This window comes from Acanthisitta chloris, unplaced genomic scaffold (assembly GCF_000695815.1).
Source record: "Acanthisitta chloris isolate BGI_N310 unplaced genomic scaffold, ASM69581v1 scaffold21513, whole genome shotgun sequence".
Taxonomy (NCBI): domain Eukaryota; kingdom Metazoa; phylum Chordata; class Aves; order Passeriformes; family Acanthisittidae; genus Acanthisitta; species Acanthisitta chloris.
Window position 1 is genome coordinate 2,941 of NW_008665666.1, and position 19,367 is coordinate 22,307.

Here is a 19,367-nt window from a genome sequence, read left to right on the forward strand (position 1 = left end):
GCCTTGGTTCATTACACTGATCTAAACAATGCTTGTCTGGTTTCTACACACCCGAGTGTGTTGGGGTGTAGAAATAAATAGCCAAAATACATAACTAAAATAAACAGCACCAGAAATTGATGTTAGCTATTTGGAGCTGTTAACTGTAGTAAACCAAAGTAATTTGTTGGGAAACTAAGACACAAATGCATTTGAGTTTTCCCAAGGCTGACTGCTAAGGCATGCTAAGGCAGAACTGCCTGTCAACTTGCCTTGCCTCTTCACAAAGCTGGTTTTGTGAGTGTGATTCACACATGATATTTTCCTTTCCAAGTGTGCTTCTTTTGGAATGGTTCTGCCAAGGTACTTGTTTGGATCTGAATTTGATATAAAATCATCCAACAGTTGAAGAACTATAATTTATATCTATTTCAAACCAGTCTATTTTTAACTCTAAATATTAGTCCTTTACAGTACCAAATAAAAATATTTTGGAAAAGGAAGATTCTTGTTTAACTACTTAAATATATCAAACTGGATGTTAATCCTGCAAACTGGCAATCTAGTCTGAATCCCAAGGCTGTAACCCAAAACTGCAGTTATGATGATGTCCTAGTTGTTTCTGTCATATTGGATAAAAAAGCCTCTACAAATGAATTACAGATAGTAAGATTTTGATTGATTATTTTGTAGTATTATTATGTCATTATTTATGAATGTTATTATTATGTCATTATCTATGCAAGTTTTGCTGAAATAAGTATGGACATAATTATATTAAGATTTCATAATGAAGTGTTTTTTCACTCAAGATCTACAAAAATTTAGCTGATAAGCTAAAATTTTACTCTTATTCGAAGCACTTAAATTGTCACAATCAGTTTTCTGTTAAAAATTCTATAAAGTTTTCTTAGTCAAAAAATGTCTAAATTAAGGGCTTGATAACTAATACTCAACTCTACTGCAACACCTTTTAGAAATACATTGGTTACAATTATTTCAGAGATCTAAAGAAAAACATTGTCTGCTGTCAATAGCAGGCCTCAAGATTGGTCCATTATTACTCTTGGTCTTATTTTAAAATTTCCAAAGGAAAAGCACTTTACTAAGTTCAGTCAAGATTTATTTTCTGCAAAGTAAAATCAAATAACATTAATGTAAACATACATAATACATAAACATTCACTCAATCCATTAAACCTTTGTGGATCATGGCACTGAACTTGTGGCAATCATGGAACTTGAAAATAAAGTTTCTTGCCAATGACAGAGCTTTCTAAATCAATACGTACATTTGAAAGCAAGAGAACCCTTCACAATATAAAAGCACAGTACCTGAAACCAAATGCTACAGGGTGTGGTCACACAGGAGCTGTCCTTTAAAACTGTGTAGACTGCACAATGGCCACTAGAACTCCCTCTTAAAACTAAAATGCTTTGTTAGTAACTACTGTTCCCTAAATTTAGGTAGATCATGCCAGGTAGCACAAAATACAGTAGCTGGAAAATGCAAAATAATTTGGTAGGCCCATCTAACGCTTCGGCAGAGCTGTGCATAAATCAAGAAGGATTCTCTGTTCCTTCCTTAATCCTTTTCCTTTTTTCTTCCAGGGTTTGTTTAAATACGTTTTTCAAGGTATCGTAAACGTATGGTCCATCTTCAGAATCAAGGCTTGTCTAATAAAAGAGAGAAATTTCAGTTCAGCTGTTAAATAGATGTCATATCATACAGCAAAATGCAAAGTAAATGCCCAACATTTAAAAGAAGCAGCTTTAAGATTTATCAGAGAAAGGGTGTGTTTCATGATGGAGTGCTTCATGCTAAATGTCCTATGCTGACTAGACATTAAAATAAACTAGTAGAAGGAGAACTGTCATGATTGTTTTAACAGGTAACAGGGCTGTAGATTTACAAGAGATTAGGAAGCAGCATGGTGAACATGCTGCTCAAATTCAAAATTCACCAGCTGAATCTGAGAAGAAAGCTGCTCTGAGCTGAGCAATAGCTTCACCTGTCATTGTTACTGAATGATCCCAAAAGCAGAAGTTACTTATTCACATCCTGTAGCACAGGCCTGTAACATAACTGAATTGCAGTGTCATTTTAGAAAATTATTTAATCTGATGGAAAGACTTAAAGAAGTACAGAATTTACCAACTGGTAAGCTATTGCAAGTGATGAATTAGTCCCACAACTTAAAAATTACCCTTTCCCTAATTTGAACGTGTCCATGAACTGACAGTGGTCCAGAAGTGGAAAAATGAGACACAAGGATTAAGGCTGCAGTGACAGAATTAAATTTTGTTGAGAATATTTTCTCCCCTTTATGTAGGCTGATTATTATAAAATGTGACCTCTGGAATAAATAAGCTTCACACTAAGTGTGAGGGAGTTAGTGTAACTTTTGTCACAGAGGCCTCCTCTGTTGATTTCCCCTTCAAGATTTAAACCAAGTAAATACCATGTCATGGACATTTATTTAAGGTTACTTGCCTTAGTGAAAGCTTTAATAGCACGAGCAAGTAAGGCCTCCTCCACATCTGCTGGCAACATTTGCAAGTTCACCACACAGTGTAAAATACAAAGGATAGTCTGACACTGTTCCTGGTGGATGAAGGGAACAGCAGCTCATTAGAAAGAATATTTCCATGAAAAAACATATAACTCCCAGGTTTTCTTAAATGCTGTTTAAATATCAGGCTGTACCTTCCTGTAGGTGTAGGAGTTAGCGAGGGAGTTCCCACAAGCCTAAGAGCCTCTACATAATTATTTCAGTCATGATGGGAAAAACTCTTCTCTAGTGTACCACAAACTGCTCTGGGAATTTTCAGGAGGTCAGACCTGCAACTGGAGACTTACTTTTCAAGATCCCCTCCACAAAGAGAAGTCTTCATGTGAATTGGCACAGAAAAGGTGAGATGTGATCTTTTCATCCCCAAATGCCATGCATGTTTAGGGCTCTTTCACAACTAAGGCAGGATAGCCTTGCACCTCTCTCTGTCTTTCCAAGTCTCCATCCCCACTAAAGGAAGCTGGCAGAGACACCTGAGCAGTGCTTGCAAGGATGCAGAAAGGGAGCGACAGATCTTTGTGGCTGCTCCTTCCCATCCCTTTTCCAGCTTAAGAGCATCCCTAATTAAGGGACTAGAGCATCTGCCATACAAGCAGCCCACTCTAGGTAACTCTGTTTTGAGCATGTGGGTTAGATTAGAAGATATCCAGAGGTCCCTGCCAACACAGCTATTCTGGGATTCTAAAATAGTCTAGGGTAAGATAAGGAAAGATAAAATGACTATTTTAAAATTTTAAACCCATAATTATTCCCTTCTCATTCATTGATAACAGGAGTTTTTTTGTTTAACACAAATAGAAGGTTAAACCACTGAGTGGAAGAATGCTACAGGAAGAAACACAATGTTTCTAGGTGAACTTGGGAATTCTGGAGGTCCTGTCATGAAGATCGTGACTGCAGGTAAAGTTCTGACTACCTATTGATTAGAAGCTGTATTTTTTGGTATCTGGAAGAGATAAAAGGTGCCCTATTTTCTTCATAAATACTTTGGAAACAGAGAATTCCCAAAGAATGACTAACTGAATTTGTATAATTAAGAGATCAAGGATGGAAAATTTTATTTATTTTTTTATTTCCCCTGTATCTAGTTTTTTGGGGAAAGCACAGTTGAACAGTTTGAATTAGAAGTACGTATGTTTCAGAATACAGGTGGCCACAGCTCTGACTTCTGTAGAGGAATTAGGCCTGACTTCCAGTTCTTTAAAATGGCAAATTCTTTCTGCTCCTTGCACCAGCCCTTCCAGAGCTGCCAGATTAAAGTGTTTGCACAGCAAATAGGACAACCATAACGTCCACCAGCCAAATGTGACATAAGGAAAACTATCCATGGAGTCACAGAGCAAAGGTTTCTCAGCTTTGCCTCTGGATTTCAGGCTGCAGTTTGCAGGGGAATGTGCTGAAGTTGAGCTGCTACTGAATGGTGTTCAAAGATTGTGTCTGGCATTTTTTTTGTAACATCCATCACCATAGTACTGATTACAACTCATACCACTGGATACAGAATGAATTCTCATTCTGATCTTTAAAGAGAGTGAAGTGACTTTTTTCAAAGTGCAATTCCTTTGCCTAAAGTTAAAGAAGGAACTGATAGATCCAATATCTACCTTTCTCAGCAAGTAGAGTGCATCCTGTGCTTCTGTGCAATTTTTTGCCAGCATGTCAACATCATCTTTGGATATAATAGGTTCTTTCAGCTGCTCTATCCAGGACCACATCAAGCTGCAGAGGATAAAAGGATCTCTCTCAGTGCAGATTTTATCCCAAGCTCCATCTCGAGAATTCAGTTCTTTCTTAAAACAAAAGAAAACAAAACAAAACCGAAAATTCATCACCTATTTTCCTTTGCCAACATTCTCTTTGACTGTAGTAGTACTTGGCTGCTTATATTCCAACAAAAAAAAAAAGACTTAAGAGTTACCAAACAAAAGGTATCCTTTCTTTTTTTCAAAAGCATCAACATTAATCAGCAGTAATACAAGTGATTCTTTAAAACAGAAGGATGACATAGGCATTGCAGCTGAGAACCTTCCCGTCATCTACTGGAATACGTAAACCAGCTTTGGATTCCAACTGCAATGCAAATGTTTCTACTAAATATTTTTTTTTTACTGAGAGAATCCTCTGATCAGTTCTGAGAAAGTGCTGATGAAAAACCCTAAAATCTATACTACTTCTATGCTACCAGCAGCCAAGTTACAACCACAGATAATGGCATCAATTTTCCTTAGTTAGTAAAATGATGAACACAACCAGAAATGAGATGTCTAACCTCCTTCTAGAGATCAGAATGTGTGGGTGCATTTTGCCTGCCTGTGAAAGAACTGGCCCATAACTGACACATACAATCATTCACTGAGTCACATAAAAACTGCTATCCCAATGTACCATTTCAAAGTTCCTGGTGGCATTTTTGCCATTCTAGGAATTAACCGAGGTGAAGTATGCAGAGCCCATAACATGGAGTCAAGTTTTAAATTACCTGCCACATTTCTACCTTCTGCTTCACTTCATCCTCTCCCAGAAATTCATTTATATCTGCAAGTGCTTTTGCTGCTAAAACTCTTCGGGCTTCCAAACTTAGCTCTGACTGCACAACAATGTGTGGAATTGTCTCTGACACATCTCGGCTACCTTGGCTTTCATATCCAATGGAAGAGTTTGCTTTGGAAGAAGAAGAAGAATCAGAGTCCTCAGAGACAGAGATTCTTCTGCCATACATATTAATCTTGTACTTCTTCCTATGACCCATCTCATTGGCAAAGTTGTCTCTCGGTGTTCCAGGTTCCCTGGGATTGTGGATAGAGGTGAGGCCTGAAGAAAAGGTTCTGCTGCGTTGTACTTCTTTGGTAGAGTTCCTTCTGTGATAAAGTGAGGATCCATCTCTTCGTCCATCCAGATTAAATTTGCCTTGACTCCAGAACATGCATGTGTTACGCACTAATACTTCTTTGTTTAATCCCAGCTGTGGCTTTGGTTCACATTCCTCACCACTGTTCTGTTTAAGTTTGTTGTGCAGTAATATCTGAGCAGGCACTCTCCAGACAGTGTCGTCTGGTTCTACAAGAAACTCAGTTCTCCTTAAATCTGACTCACTATAGCTCAGACGCCTTCTCAGATGAGTAAGAGGCTGAAGGCATTCGACATTCTTTCGTTTCCAAAGAGAATCACAGTCATGTCCCAGGGAGAACTGAGAATCCTGGGTCTCAAAAGCGGAGTGGCTGTGGGAGGAGTCTGACACGTCACTGTCCTGCCTGATGAACTCTTGGTCTAGCTGTGTGGACACCAGCCGAGAAACAGTCTCCTCGATCTCAGCTGAGAGGTCCTGGACATCCAATAGCTCTGCCTCTATCACTTGTCTGTTTTCAGCCAAGTCAAGCAACAATTTGCAAACCAGATGAATCAGTTTTGGCACATGTTTGAGGTGTCTGCTCTCATAGCCGTGGAGCAGATGTCTCTGCCGGGTCAGGTACTGGGACAGGGTCACTGTGTGTGCCTTGGGCTCACAGCATGCAAACACATTCCGCAGAGGTACCAAGAACTGAGTGAATTCTCTGACACACAGTAACTGCCCCCTGGTCTGGATAGAATTAGGCCTTTTTGCTCTGACAAAAAGAATTGCTTGATCAGCACTCATTCTTGTGGCAAAAACTAAGTAGCAAGCTATGAGAACACCTGGAAAAGACAAGGACAAGACTAGTTAAGGAACTATCAGACTACAACAAACACTCAGTGGGAATACAGGATAGAAATCATTATAGGTAAAGACACAGGTTTTATGTCCTCTATTATGTGATGCTGTTACATAATCACAGTTGCATTTGATGAACCACAAGATCGTAAAATCCTTCTCACTACACTTCCAGTGAGGGCTAGTTGCTCACCACAGCATTTCCAGAAGTTCCATCATTTGGGAACACAGGAGCAAGAAGGACTTCCACAGGAAGGACAGGCAAAAAGGACTTGAAAGAAGTAAATAAAATTTTAGCTGCTCTACCAAATCTACCCGATTTAACAATGACTGGCAGGTTTGTGAATGTGTGATAAATACTGGACAATGAAAGTGTACCAGGTGAATTCTTCCCATCTAAAAGCACCTGTCCCATTGGGATCTAATGGAATCATTACATAGATGCAAAAATTTTCCAAACTTACAGGTTTCTGTTTTTAATATACTAAAACTCATCTCCTCTAGCCATTCAGATCATTTTGACAAAGTAATTTAGCATTTTTAATGACTTTATAGATGCACATGTTGCAATGATACAGAATCTAAACCAGTTATTAATGACTTATGACCAGAGTCTGTTTGGCATTTTTAGAAAAGCAGTTCTGTTGATCCTGCAGTAGAGCACATACCTGTCCTCCCAAGTCCTGCGTGGCAGTGCACAGCCACCCTCCCCTCCTGCAGGGCAAAAGCCATGACTTTTACCATGTCCAGTATAGTAGTGAGAGATGCCACTCCATAATCCTTCCATCCAAAATTATAAAAGTAAACTAAAATGAAAAGAGAGACAGTGATTTTCTGCTGTACCAAGTGTGAAATGTGTAGTACTATATGCAGAAGAGAGATGACTAACAATAAATTATAGTACTAAAATTGCATAATGGAGCTTAAATCTGGCTACATCTTGCGTGCAAGAGGTTATTTTCCCATTTCAGTGTATGCTTGCTATTGAATTTTGATAAATACATGAAGCTAGCAAAGATTTGTCAAACTGAAGTTCAGCTAGAATGTCAAAGGTGTAACAAAAACTGAGTGATTCATACAAAATTACTGAGCTATATATAGGCAGAGGGGAAATAATTTTCTTTTTAGAATTAAAAGCACTTCTTCAGTGAAAAGCTGCTTCTTACAAAGAGGCACTTTCTCTCTTCTCACCATAATGTGAAAATACAAAAATACTGTTGATGCAAATGTCCTCACATGAAATAACCTTTTATAGTCTGGATAAGAAAACATGAATTGTACCGGAATTTGAAACACCATTAAAGGTTCAGATATTTGTGAACTCAGAAGAAAAAGGAAATTTATCAAGGTATTCTCCTTATTCTTTATTTCTCTTTTCTAAACACCTGAACATAAATGCTCCATCTCACTTTGCATATATAAGATATTGATTGTATTTGCCAAGTTTCATGTTTACATCCCCTTTTGTACAATGTTTCTTACATAGCTGCTTTCAACACACAGGAATTCAAGTAAAAATATCTCTAAGTGCCAAAGTCAATAATTAATGAGGAAGAGCAGCAGGAGGGAACTTACTTCCAGCCTCCATAAAAGCTTCAGGAAGGTAGGAGAAGCCGCTCTCTTGTTCCAGTGGATTCCCACAGCTCGCGTGCTCCCCGGGACGCTGAAGGTTAATTATGGTTTTTATGCCACATCTTAAGGAAGGAATAGATGAATCAAATATTATATGCAGCCAAAATCTCATTATCCCTTATTTTCTGAAACACACATTTATTCTTAGTTGAGAATAAATTTTTACCTGTAGAGCGTTAAAATGAAAGGATCTTTACCAACAAGCCAAATCTATGTTGAAAGAGAAAACGGATCAGGAATGACACTAGTAATACCTACAATAAATAATTACTAAATTTGTTACCTTTCAAACTGCTCAATAATGTTGTACTTCTCAATTAATTCTGTTGAGGGTCGAGCCATAGCCAGTATGTTATCTGTTATCCTGAGAAATTAGAAAAGTAGATAAGGATGTTGTTATGAATAATTTCCTGGGTATGATGCTACCAAAGTAAGAACACTGTTATTCCAGAAAGACAGAAATACTTTGCTGACTAACTAGAAATATTTTTGCAAATATTCTACTATCCTATAGTGTTAGTGATAAATGTTATTAAGCTGATACAACATTATCAAAAGGCCATTACTGGAACCGTTTAAATGCCAGGCTAATGGACATGTTTAAAAATGTCTTTGAATAGAAATCTGGACTCAGGTCCCTGTTTGTTCCTTTCAGTAAGAATGTAAAGATACATTTCATGTCACTCTTGCTGCATATGAATATTCTTTTGAACACATACCCACATTAGTTCATCTGCAGTAAATGCTTGTGCTTTTTAATTCTATCATGAGCACATTTTAATTAATTTGCATTTTAAACCTTAGCAAGAACTGCCTATAACCTAGCACAGCTAATTCATGGCAGATAGGCATTTCTTCTCTTGGATCTGAACCAAACCTATTGTAAGTCAACAGAAATCTTTCATCATCTTTCCTGGGCTGCATACAATGGCCATTATGTTAAGCTGTAATTCCAGTTCAAGCTCTCATTATGTTCTATACATAACTTAGCAGCAGCTGATTTGAAAAAAACTCATTATTTCCTTTGAATTTTCTGTTTTAATAAATGAAAGGGTGATTAGACACTGGAATGTGCTGCCCAGGGAGGTGGTGGAGTCACCATCCCTGGAACTGCTTAAGGAGACACTGGATGTAGCACTTAGTGCCATGGTCTAGTTGACAAAGTGGTGTTAGAAGTTGAACTTGATGATCTCAGAGGTCTTTTCCAACCTGACTGACTCTGTGAAATACAACTGCTGCAGTTAGATCCTATGAGAGCAAATGCTGCTCCTTACCAAGAGGAGTAGAGGCCTTTGATGGCTTGCTCCTGGTCACTCCAGCGCGCTGGGTTCTCGTACTTGCAGGCGCGTCCTCCGCACGCCATGGAGCACTGCATGTGGCCAGGGATGACGTGCCGAAGTCGCTCCCCCACCTTGGTGTACTTTGCTGTGGGACGTCTCGAACTCCCTACAACAGAGGCAAACCCACATTTACTGAGGGAGCTTGGAAATTCATCTCCACCTTACAAGACTCTGTTCAATCTTAAACTGATGAAATGACAAGCAGCATAAATATATGGGATATATATTTCAGGCTCATTTTTCAGGTGAGGATTCTGAGGGGAAAAAATTGCTTGCATTACTGCAGAAGTTGGTTTTCCTGATGAGGTTAGAGGTGTGTTATATCCTTTGCAACAGAAGAAACAGTCACAGCCTGAAATGGAAATTAGTTAACCCCATACTTGGTGCACACACGAATGTGTGCTTCTGTTTTATCTGTTTACAGCTGAGCTGCTAGACTGAAAAGCATGTGTTAATCTTTGAATAAGGAATCAGTGAACAGAATATATAATACAGGCAAAAATTAAACCCCACTATTTTATTCATATATGTATAAAATAGATATATATAACACAGTTAACAGAACAAAATATATAAATACCAAGAAGATACCCAGAACTGCAAGACTCTTAATGAAAAGTACTTTACTTTTTCTTTCCGGAAAAGTTGCATCCAGCTCCTCGGGACTGAGAGACGACAGAGCCACCATAACGCGGTGGGTCGATGAGGAGAGCAGCTCCACGACCGAGCTCCGGCGCCGCTGGCTCAGGCGCAGGAGGGGATCGGAGGAGGAATGCCTCCGGCCCTGGAAAAAGTGGCTAAAAATGCTGACTGCCGAGCGCCTGCGGGGTGAGCCCTGCATGGCTGTGAGCCCGGGGGGAAGTTGCTCAGCGCTGGAGTTGCGGGAGCTGAGCATCCCTGTGTGTGCTCCGGCAGCCGGTCCCCTTGGGCTGAGCTGTCACCATGGTAACTGAGGATGCAGGCGCTGCTGCCAGCCAGCATCGGGGCTGCTCCTGCCAAAGGGACTGCAATGCCTGCTTGGGACAAACTGTTCTGCTGCTCGATGAAAATAGTTGCATTTCAAGTAGATAATTTTGAAAACGCACTAGGAACAACGAAAACGTTTTCCATAAACAATGGGAGTATTTAGTTCCAGCTAAATAATAGGCATTCACAACTCCCCCAGGCACAAAGTACTTGATTCAAACGAACAATCAAAATGTAGCTGGAGGCTCTGATTCCTGAGAGATCTGTAAGGAAGTACATTATACTCCCCCACCTCTTGGTTCAACATTCCACAACCACCTCTCCTCCTCCACTTCGCAGCTCCAAAATGCATCATTAGCTGTGCAATGATTGGGATTAGTTTGTTTCTGATGAAATGGTTCTGTACATGATGAATTGTAGACTGTTAGCCTGGACCATTCACATCTTCTAACAAAACACAATTTGTTATTCAAAACAAAAGGCTCTGGGTTTTTTTCAGGACACAGCTTTTTTTATTAAGCAAGCTGTTAGCCCTGCAGCCTGAGAGAAAGTAGATTATGGGGAGAAGAAGATGTGTCAGTTAAGTGCTTTAGGCTTTTGAAGGTAGGTATGAGATGGTAAATTGCAGCTGTCTTTGCTTCCAGTGTGCTAAGAAGGAGAATGAGGTGTCCAGAAAGATTGCAACACTCCCAAAAGCACAGCATACTCATGTGTGGAGAACAGACTATAGTGATGCTAAAAGCCATGGTCATCCCACTGCTTGTACATTAGATTGCACTGGAAGAGGAAGGCTGGAGAAATCAAGAAAACCCACTTTAACTTTGTTCAACACGCAAATCAATCCCATTGCAGTTTCCCAAAATATATACTCTCTTCAATCTGTGTTTCTTTCGCACTACAAAACCAGTAACTTATACAGAGAAATTTGCATAGGAGAAAGCTCTTCTGAGAAAAAATCACCAGGCAAAAATCTGTTTCTTAAGGGTACTGACCAGGAATTGAGGGCCCAAGCTTTGAATGCTGCACCCCAACAGTCTCCTATGGAGATGTGACAAGGTTTGCCCTGGGTACCAGGCTTGAAACAGCAGCAGTGATGATGCATGAAGAAAGGAAAATGTTAAAGCTCACTCTGAGCTGTTGCTCAGAACTACTCTTCTAATTCATCAATAAAGGCAATATCAGCAGGTGAGGAAATATTTAACTAATGCTTTTACTTTGGGGGTTGTATGAAAGTGAAAGGAGATGAAAAAGGCTATTTCAAGAGCTACCCATATCCAGGAAATGTGTAAAATGTTTTCTAATTAATTATATTCCTTTCTTGCATTTAATTCTTCTTCCTTCTTTTCCCAGAAACTTCTCTTCAGTACATATCAAATGACAGTGGAACCATAAATGAGCAAGCTAAAATGCTGCACATCATTATTTCCCCACTGAATCCAACAGGATTTTCAAGCACTCACCCAACATGGTACGAATTATATCCTGTAAGAGTTTAAATACTTTATCAGCAAGGGGAGTTTTGCTGAAGGCACATTTGTATTTTCAGAGCTAGGCAGTTTCTCAACACAAAAAATAACACAGTTTCTTCAATTAAGAGACCTGGCAAAATGAAAATTACAGAGAAGACCAACATGCTATCACCACGATGTGTTGATGAAGTAATGCAGTTTGGTTTTGTTACAGATATTTTAAGTTTATAAACAAGGTTAACACCTCTGGGTTGTGGGGGTTTTTTAGTTTTCTGTGGATTTTTTCCAGAATTGCTCTAAGCACATTTTATGAATGGCATATAAGAGAAAAGTTCTTACCTGAACTCATATTTGCAAGATACAAACTGCTCTCTATCAACGATGTGTACGGGAGGTCATTTTGCAGCAAAACTCCTGCAGCCATTGCAGTGCCTGTTGAAACAATAAAATAGTCACTGAAAACCAACAACAGAAGCTCAAAAATACAAGATAAAGCCAAGTACCTGGCACCTGCTTATAGAGTTGTCCAAGATATAAGATAAGGGCAGTGAGGCCTGGACTGGTACTTGCCAGACTGTCTACAAACTGTGTGCCTTCTCTGCTCTCCACATTTTTGAGAAGTCACATCTATGACAATTCTCTAACAAGAAAACTAACACAAGAGTCTGTCTAAGCAGAAACCAGATTTAAAGATACTCTACTATAAGTTGTAATACAAGGTAGGCCCTGCTCAGAAGGCCTATCTGACAAAAAGAAAGCTAGGGCAAAGCTGTAAATATTAACATATTAATCAGTCACTGTGATGTTTAAATAAACCATTTACCTGGCTCTTGACTGGAAATTCTTACCCAGTATAAGATTACCATTCTGATTCTCTTATCTCTACAGAAAAATAGCTGCAAGTATAACAAAAAAAGGCATTTTTTATACCAAGTACATCTCTCCTGTATCATTAAGCATAGAAACTTTACTAAACAAACAAACCTTAGGCCCCAAATTCTGCAAAACCACTATCAGGATTCAGCAGCATAAAGAGGGTTTTAAAAGACAGATTTGCAAAGAAAAATAACAGAGCATTGTGGGGATTAGGTTGTAACACAGTCCTGTGCTGTGTTGAAGTGTGGTGCTAACTGCTTGCTTCTATCTCTAATTCTGCATAATTGTTTTCATAGTAAATACTTAAATTTCCTTCATTCAGATAACACATTATCTACCACATACTTGAATCAATTATTCTTCCAACAGCGCTAATGGACTTTGTTCCACAAAGTCACCTAGTGCAGGTCTGTCCCTTTCAAGATGCTCAATGGTGGAAACAGAACACAGATACACATTAAGAGTCCTTTCATAGTGCTGCATCAGTCCTCACAAAGGGATGAGAATTACATTTGTCTGTGAAAGCCAAAAAGCCTTTTGAAACTTCAGCATCACTCAGAAATGCATTTCTGATGTAAGAACATTAATAAGAATATGAATTAATAAGAATCTTAATAAAAATTAAAGAATATCTGGAGCATTTTCTACTCAGCTACTTGACCATCTGACTGCCCTCTGAAAAGTCAATCCTTTACTAAATAGGTAGGAGTACTTGGATTTGGAGAAGCGCCGAATTCTCTATTTTTTTTCCAGTGGACTTTGAAATCAGTAAGGGATGGCTTTATTATCAGAGAAAACTTCATACCTAAAGAAATACATTTATTTCATTCCCAGTATTTCTTTCCAGAGTTCATAGAATCACAGACTAGTTTGGGTTGGAAGGACCTTAAAGCTCATCTCACCTTTGACTCGAGCAGGTTGCTAATAGTGTTGAATTAAGGAAAACTATTGGTTTCTGTTTCTTAGAAAGTTCTCTTAAAAAAATTTAATAGCTTGTCCAGATACCTCACCAACATTTGGAAAGACATGTCTCATCATATGGGCAGCACAATCATCACCAGTATTACTACTTAGTTTTCCTATTTCCTTGTATTCAAGTGTTAGAAAAAGTGAGATGCAATATCAGTGATATTTTTACCATCTAAAACTATTTTCCTTTTTTTTTGTTAATCAGGATTCAGGCTGACAAGGACTCTTAACTGATAAAGGGCAGAGATGGAGGTTAAGGCAGAAGAGAATTTACCTACAGTACTAGAGGACACTAGCAAGATTCTTCTACATGGCAGACGTAAACTATGTCTTTATTTGCTGGGTAACCAGTTTTATTTCAGAGAATACACCAAATCCATAATTCCACTTTGCTAAAGGTACTTCCTGACAGGTGTTCTGAATTGCTCAGCATGTGAGAATTCCCTTAAACTCACTTCTGAAACAAAAAGTTAGTAAGATTGTGACAAATGACTTTACAATTGCACTCTCTCAAGCAGATGTAACATGGTAATTTGGGACAGTTCAGTGCTGATGTTCCTAGAGAGAGGTATTACCTTCCTGCACCAATTAAAAGGTTGCTAAAAGTAAAAATAGTGCTTGGGTAAAAGCTTTCCTACTAAAGAGAGGAGGACTAAAAAGTTCTCTCTGAAAGTTCTCTCCTGCTTTGTCTCTGTACTGGATATTCTTAGTTTTTAAAAGGTGCTCCTTGGCATTTTGTTCATCCCATGAACACTGGAGGAGCGAGCCTGGAGCTTTACTCCAGGTCACTGTCCTCATTAGCTGCCTGAGGGAACTGAGTCACATACCTTGTGGCAATCACCAGTATCACCTTAATCAGCTCTGCTCCCTTATCTCTGACATGCATTTCCATTGCCATGACAGCAAAGAGGCTGGGCTGTAATCCCTGCTTCCCGACTCCAGAAACAGCACGGTGTCTCTGCTGAGGTTCCATCTCTATGTTTAGCACAGGAAGCAGTGCCATCGCTGCGTGCACAACCACCACAGCTAACCAAAGCAAAACACAGGGAAATAACGGCTCTGCTGGCAGCTGGCAGGAGGAAAGAGCAGGACATCACTCAGGGAAACAAGCATCTCTTGAGGTCATGATGCCAAGCACTAAGGTCTCCTCCAGGTGTGGATTTGATACTTGATGTCTGTATGCATCTCAAAGATGCATAGGATTTTTCCCCCACTTTTGAGCAGAGTAGTTTCTAACAGAAAGGATTTTTTGTTTGCTATTGCACTTGATTCACTTGTTGCATTTGACAACAGCTGTCAAGTCCTACTCACTGCTCCATGCATGCAGAGAGGTGACTTTCCTGCAGAGGAAACAGTGTGGGCACACTGCACTGTCATAGGTGAGATGACTCATTGCTTCCACTTTGCTTTAAGGAGTGAAGCAGCCTCTTGTCCACGTCCATTTCCTCTGGAATGAAATAGCTTCTCTTTGTAAGGCCACAGGTTGAGTAGTAAAGTGCCACAGGACCAGTACAACAGCTGGGTGAGGATGGATCCCCACCAGAGCAGGTTCTGCAGCTGACTGGTGGGCTGCATTCCTTACTGGCTCACGGGAGCAGGCTGCACGACAGACCCAGCAGTGGGGTTTGCAAATCAGCAACTCTGCCTTGGCACAAAAAAAATTCCTTTTTAGTATTTCAGGATTTGGAAAACAATGGCTTCCACTCACTGGGCTGAATTTTTGCTCCAGAATGAAATGAGAGAAAGGAGCAATGTCTAATATTTGTAACAGCCAGAAAACAATTACATAGACAAAAGCAAGGAGACAAGAAGATACAGGTCTCAATCCACCTCTACAATTAAGATGGTTATTTCAGAGATGCAATTACTATCTTTTACTGCAGAACCCGTTTTCAAAACAGAGAGAAGAGCTTGCATTCCAGGCTGGAAGAATTCCAGTTAGGGCAGCTCAGCTGTCAGCACGGACAGTAATCCCATTGTAAAGCTCCCCACTGTGTCCTGTGGAACTATCCACTAATAGTGAGGTCCCAGATCTCTAGAATCATGATGGTTTGGTAAACAAGAACACCACAGCAGACCATACAATGCAAAATATTACTTATATGTATTAACATGAAAAAATCTTGGATAAGCTTTCAGTTTTAAAATATCAGTATATGGGAAAGGCTATTTTAAACCTCAAATATATTCATACAGTATAGGCAAATGCTGATGCTTATGCCTGTCACATGAAATTCTGAGGTTATTTTTACTGTTTTTCTGCCTTCTAAAGTGCATTTGTTCTCCCCCTGTTGCAGTGACGTGTAAGTAACTACCTAACAGCCACATTTTTAAAGGAACATAGTCAACTACAGACATGGGTAAGGGCCATGTTAGCTTAGTACCTAAGCACTCAGGTAACACCTCTAAAATTTCCTCCATGGCCTAATTCTTCAAGTACTTCAGAAGCTTTGCCTTTGTGAGCAGTCCCACAGGAGCCAACAGAATGTCTAAATATAAGATCACAGAGGAGATAAAGTTTCATTGCCAAAATGCAAAGTCCTGGAAACTACTGATGTTTTAGATAACTAAAGATAACTCAGATGATTAAGATTAAGCAAAAATATCATAGTGTGAGGAGGACTGGTTATATCTAATGAAGTGCTTAAGAGGTACTAAATTATAACTTAGTCCATAAATTCAGGCTTTGAATCTGATGTTTTAAGATTGGCAGATCATGGGAGTTTTTAACAGAAAAATCTTCTAAAATGGCTGAGACACTTGTACAGGAAGCATTGGTAAACAAAATTGTGGTTTAAATCACAACAGACTATCTAATGCTAATATTGCCAGGAATAACAAAGCATTTCTTTCTAAAGTTTTGCAAAAATTGTAGATAATGCGGTTGTGGGTTTTTTTGTTAAACTTGATTATTATGAATAATGAAAGATCATGCAAAGGTAGATGTTCTAATGTACATATCAGTGAAAAAGCTCTCTGAAAACAGACATTTCATGAATATTTAAGCTATAATTTAGCAAGTCTTGAAAGCAGTTTTAGCACTGAGCACACATATTTTAGTAGGCACACACCTCAATTCCCTAGGGGTGTTAATAAGCTCAGATTTTAAAGGTTTACTACCTGTAAGCAAACACCAAAAAATGGGAAAAAGCATATGAACATACAGATAAAGGACAGAGAGAAAACTAGGTAATAATTGAAACACATTTTCATATAGTTTAGTTATATGCTATTTACACAGCAGAATGACACTACAGCTGTTGTAAAACTCCAGGGATTTCACTGCGACCACAACCAGAATGGATTTGTTATTTCTAGATGTGTTTTTCCTCCTTTGGGAAAAAAATATTCCCTGCCTGTCTTAGCAAAAGGTGAATTTTATCATTAAGTTTGACATTTGCAAAGGCCTGTAACTGCCTCCACGTACAAAAGAAACAAAAGAATACAATTCATTAGAAGATTATGTAGGTGTTGGTCTGGTGATTTAGTGTTTGCTATTCATAGATTTTTTGACATAAATAGCAAGAAACTGCAAGCTGAGCTGATGGACAGGTCTCCCAATGGACTCGATTCATGTTATTTAAATCACCTTTCTGTGCTATTGTTAACCCAAGAGTTAACAGAAGTTATTTTAAACTCCCTTGGACAGGCTGGCAGGCAGTAATTACCAGTGAGAATCATAAAGGAGGTGGTATAAAATGAATATATTAACTGTTCTGCAAACAAAAGTGGTGACTCAGAGGCTCTTGATCATGAATCTAATGTTTACTAAGAGACTATCAGACTTGTAAGACTGACTATACACAGAAGAATGAAGCATTGTCAGTAGTACATTCTGACAGCACTCAGAAGTGGAAAAGTTTAAAAATTAACTCTAAAAGTTAGGGACTTCTCTTCAAATCTAATCCAGTCAAAACCATAGTAAATTTACATGAGTTTTAATAATTTCAAGTTAACACCTTACCTGTTACTCCACAAAAAGAATGAGTGAGTGCTGATCCCTTCATGGCTGCAATATCAACCACACGACACACGTTGTAGGGGATTCACATTTTACAGAGGAGAAGCTGAATGAATTCCCATGGTGTTTCCTGTAGCTAATCGGATTCGGGATGGTAATCTGGGAGGAGCCAGTAACTATCTTTTCTTAACTTAAGACTGTATGAGGAGTGCCTTAGGGACTATGCAGATACTCATCCCATAAACTGCTTTCTGCATCTGCATGGACTTTAAAGGGATTGAGGCAAACAGGCCACACCAGCCTGATGTTTTAATAACTCCATCTTCCACCTTCTTTTTTTCCTGTTCACCTAATTTTCTATTATCAACCACAAGTAAATATATATATATATGTCTCCATGCATCATACAACTAAACACATAGCTACAGAATATTTTGTCAAGTGATATTAAATACAGTTAAACTGATATATTGGTTTTGAAGTGCCATGAAAAGAAAAGCAGAGATAAATGTTTCATTCTTATGGCACAAAACATTTGGCAATAAAGCACAGAATATCACTGAAGTATTTCCACTGAGTATAAATTAACTGCATTACAAGCAGTATCTCGGCCCCATAATAAAAATAAGGTCATCTGAATGTAAAGGATGTAATCAACTAAAAAAACAAAGCAAAGATTTTGTTGATTTAAGTAAATACTAGATGAATAAATAAATGTAAATAAAATAAGATGTAATCTCTTATTCTCACTAAACCAGTTTCAAACATTTAATATTAGTTGACAAAAAAAACCCCTTTTCATCTATTTCTATCACTTCCCTGCATGTCTTATTAAAAAATCCCTAGCATTAATGAAGCACTAACCACTGCTCATCATTTAAAATGCCTCCTGGTTATTTGGAAACAAAGTACTTGTGCAAGCTTCTATGGACAGGATGTGTGCTATTTAAACAAGTAGGAGAGCAAGCTACAGGAGACAACTCAAGGCTGATGCAAACAACCATATTAAACTCCAAAAAACACCTCAGCTAACCTCCTACCTTCATTCTGGTTAGTAGATAGATGGAGCATATAATGTGACTAAATAGTCTTTGTTAGTTTTCAGAAATAATTTTGCAGTAAGGTTTTTGTTAATAAAAATCAGAAGGAAGAAGAATCCAACTATTTTTCTACAGAAAAACTAATTTACTGAGAACAGAGACAAATTAGCAAAATAGTCCTTAAAATGGCACATCTAGTTTCTTACTGATCTTGCAGGGACAAAAAAACCCAACTCACATGCATGAACTGAACTGCATCCAGGCATTTCAGTAAACAGCAAACATCATTTTTATATACATGGATGGACAGAGCAGCTGTGGCTACCCCATCCCTGGGAGTGTTCCAGGCCAGGCTGGATGGGGCTTGGAGCAACCTTGGCTAGTGGGAGGGGTCTCTTGCCCATGGCAGAGGGTGGAATGAGATGAGCTTTAAGGTCCTTTCAACCCAAACCAGCCTGGGATTCTATGATTCTAAGTTTGGGTGAAGGGGCTTCAAAAGATTTGTACATAATTTTGGAAAACCTGCCTTGGGTACTTAAAAACATGAAGATTGTGGGGCCTAAAATCCTCTATTGCACATCTTTCTTTAGTGTGTCCATAGAAGTTTCACTTCTAAAAGGGCCAAGTGCCCACAGCTTCCCCAGCCTGCAGCTGGAACTGGGGGGCTCAAAACCTCCAAACCTTGATCCATGGGGGTCCCCTGGGTGCCAAGAACTGGTGATCAGCCCTGCTGCTCCAGCAGCCCTGTTCAAGGGCAGGTGAGCAGGCAGAGTGACATGCTCACTGAGGTATTGGTGAGAGCAGACCCCAAGCAATCTCGCAGATTTCAGGGGCCCTAGAGACCACAATGTTGACTTCCTGGGAATTACAGACC

General features: G+C 39.0%; 1 protein-coding gene across 2 annotated transcripts; it reads right to left on the reverse strand.

Moving 5' to 3' along the window:
• Positions 1-1,539: 1,539 nt before the first annotated feature.
• PTPDC1 (protein tyrosine phosphatase domain containing 1) lies at positions 1,540-12,071 on the reverse strand. Of its 2 annotated transcripts, none has more exons than XM_009071847.1 (9): positions 11,987-12,071; positions 9,147-9,318; positions 8,156-8,236; positions 7,816-7,934; positions 6,909-7,046; positions 5,032-6,224; positions 4,157-4,342; positions 2,474-2,584; positions 1,540-1,656 (listed from the first exon to the last, which is right to left on the reverse strand). In XM_009071847.1, the coding sequence occupies exons 1-9, from the start codon at positions 12,069-12,071 to the stop codon at positions 1,540-1,542; spliced, it is 2,202 nt and encodes a 733-aa protein (XP_009070095.1). The 2 variants fall into 2 exon arrangements, with proteins under 2 accessions (XP_009070095.1, XP_009070094.1); XM_009071846.1 differs by lacking the exon at positions 11,987-12,071 and adding an exon at positions 9,840-10,053.
• Positions 12,072-19,367: the final 7,296 nt, after the last annotated feature.

Excerpts from the sequence above, each read along its gene's own strand:
- PTPDC1 (XM_009071846.1), bottom strand. The coding sequence starts at position 10,053 with ATGCAGGGCTCACCCCGCAGGCGCTCGGCAGTCAGCATTTTTAGCCAC. Across the intron at positions 7,047-7,815 it reads AGCTTTTATGGAGGCTGGAA|TTTACTTTTATAATTTTGGA; the intron begins GTAAGTTCCCTC and ends TTTTCATTTTAG. Across the intron at positions 6,225-6,908 it reads CGCAGGACTTGGGAGGACAG|GTGTTCTCATAGCTTGCTAC; the intron begins GTATGTGCTCTA and ends TGTCTTTTCCAG.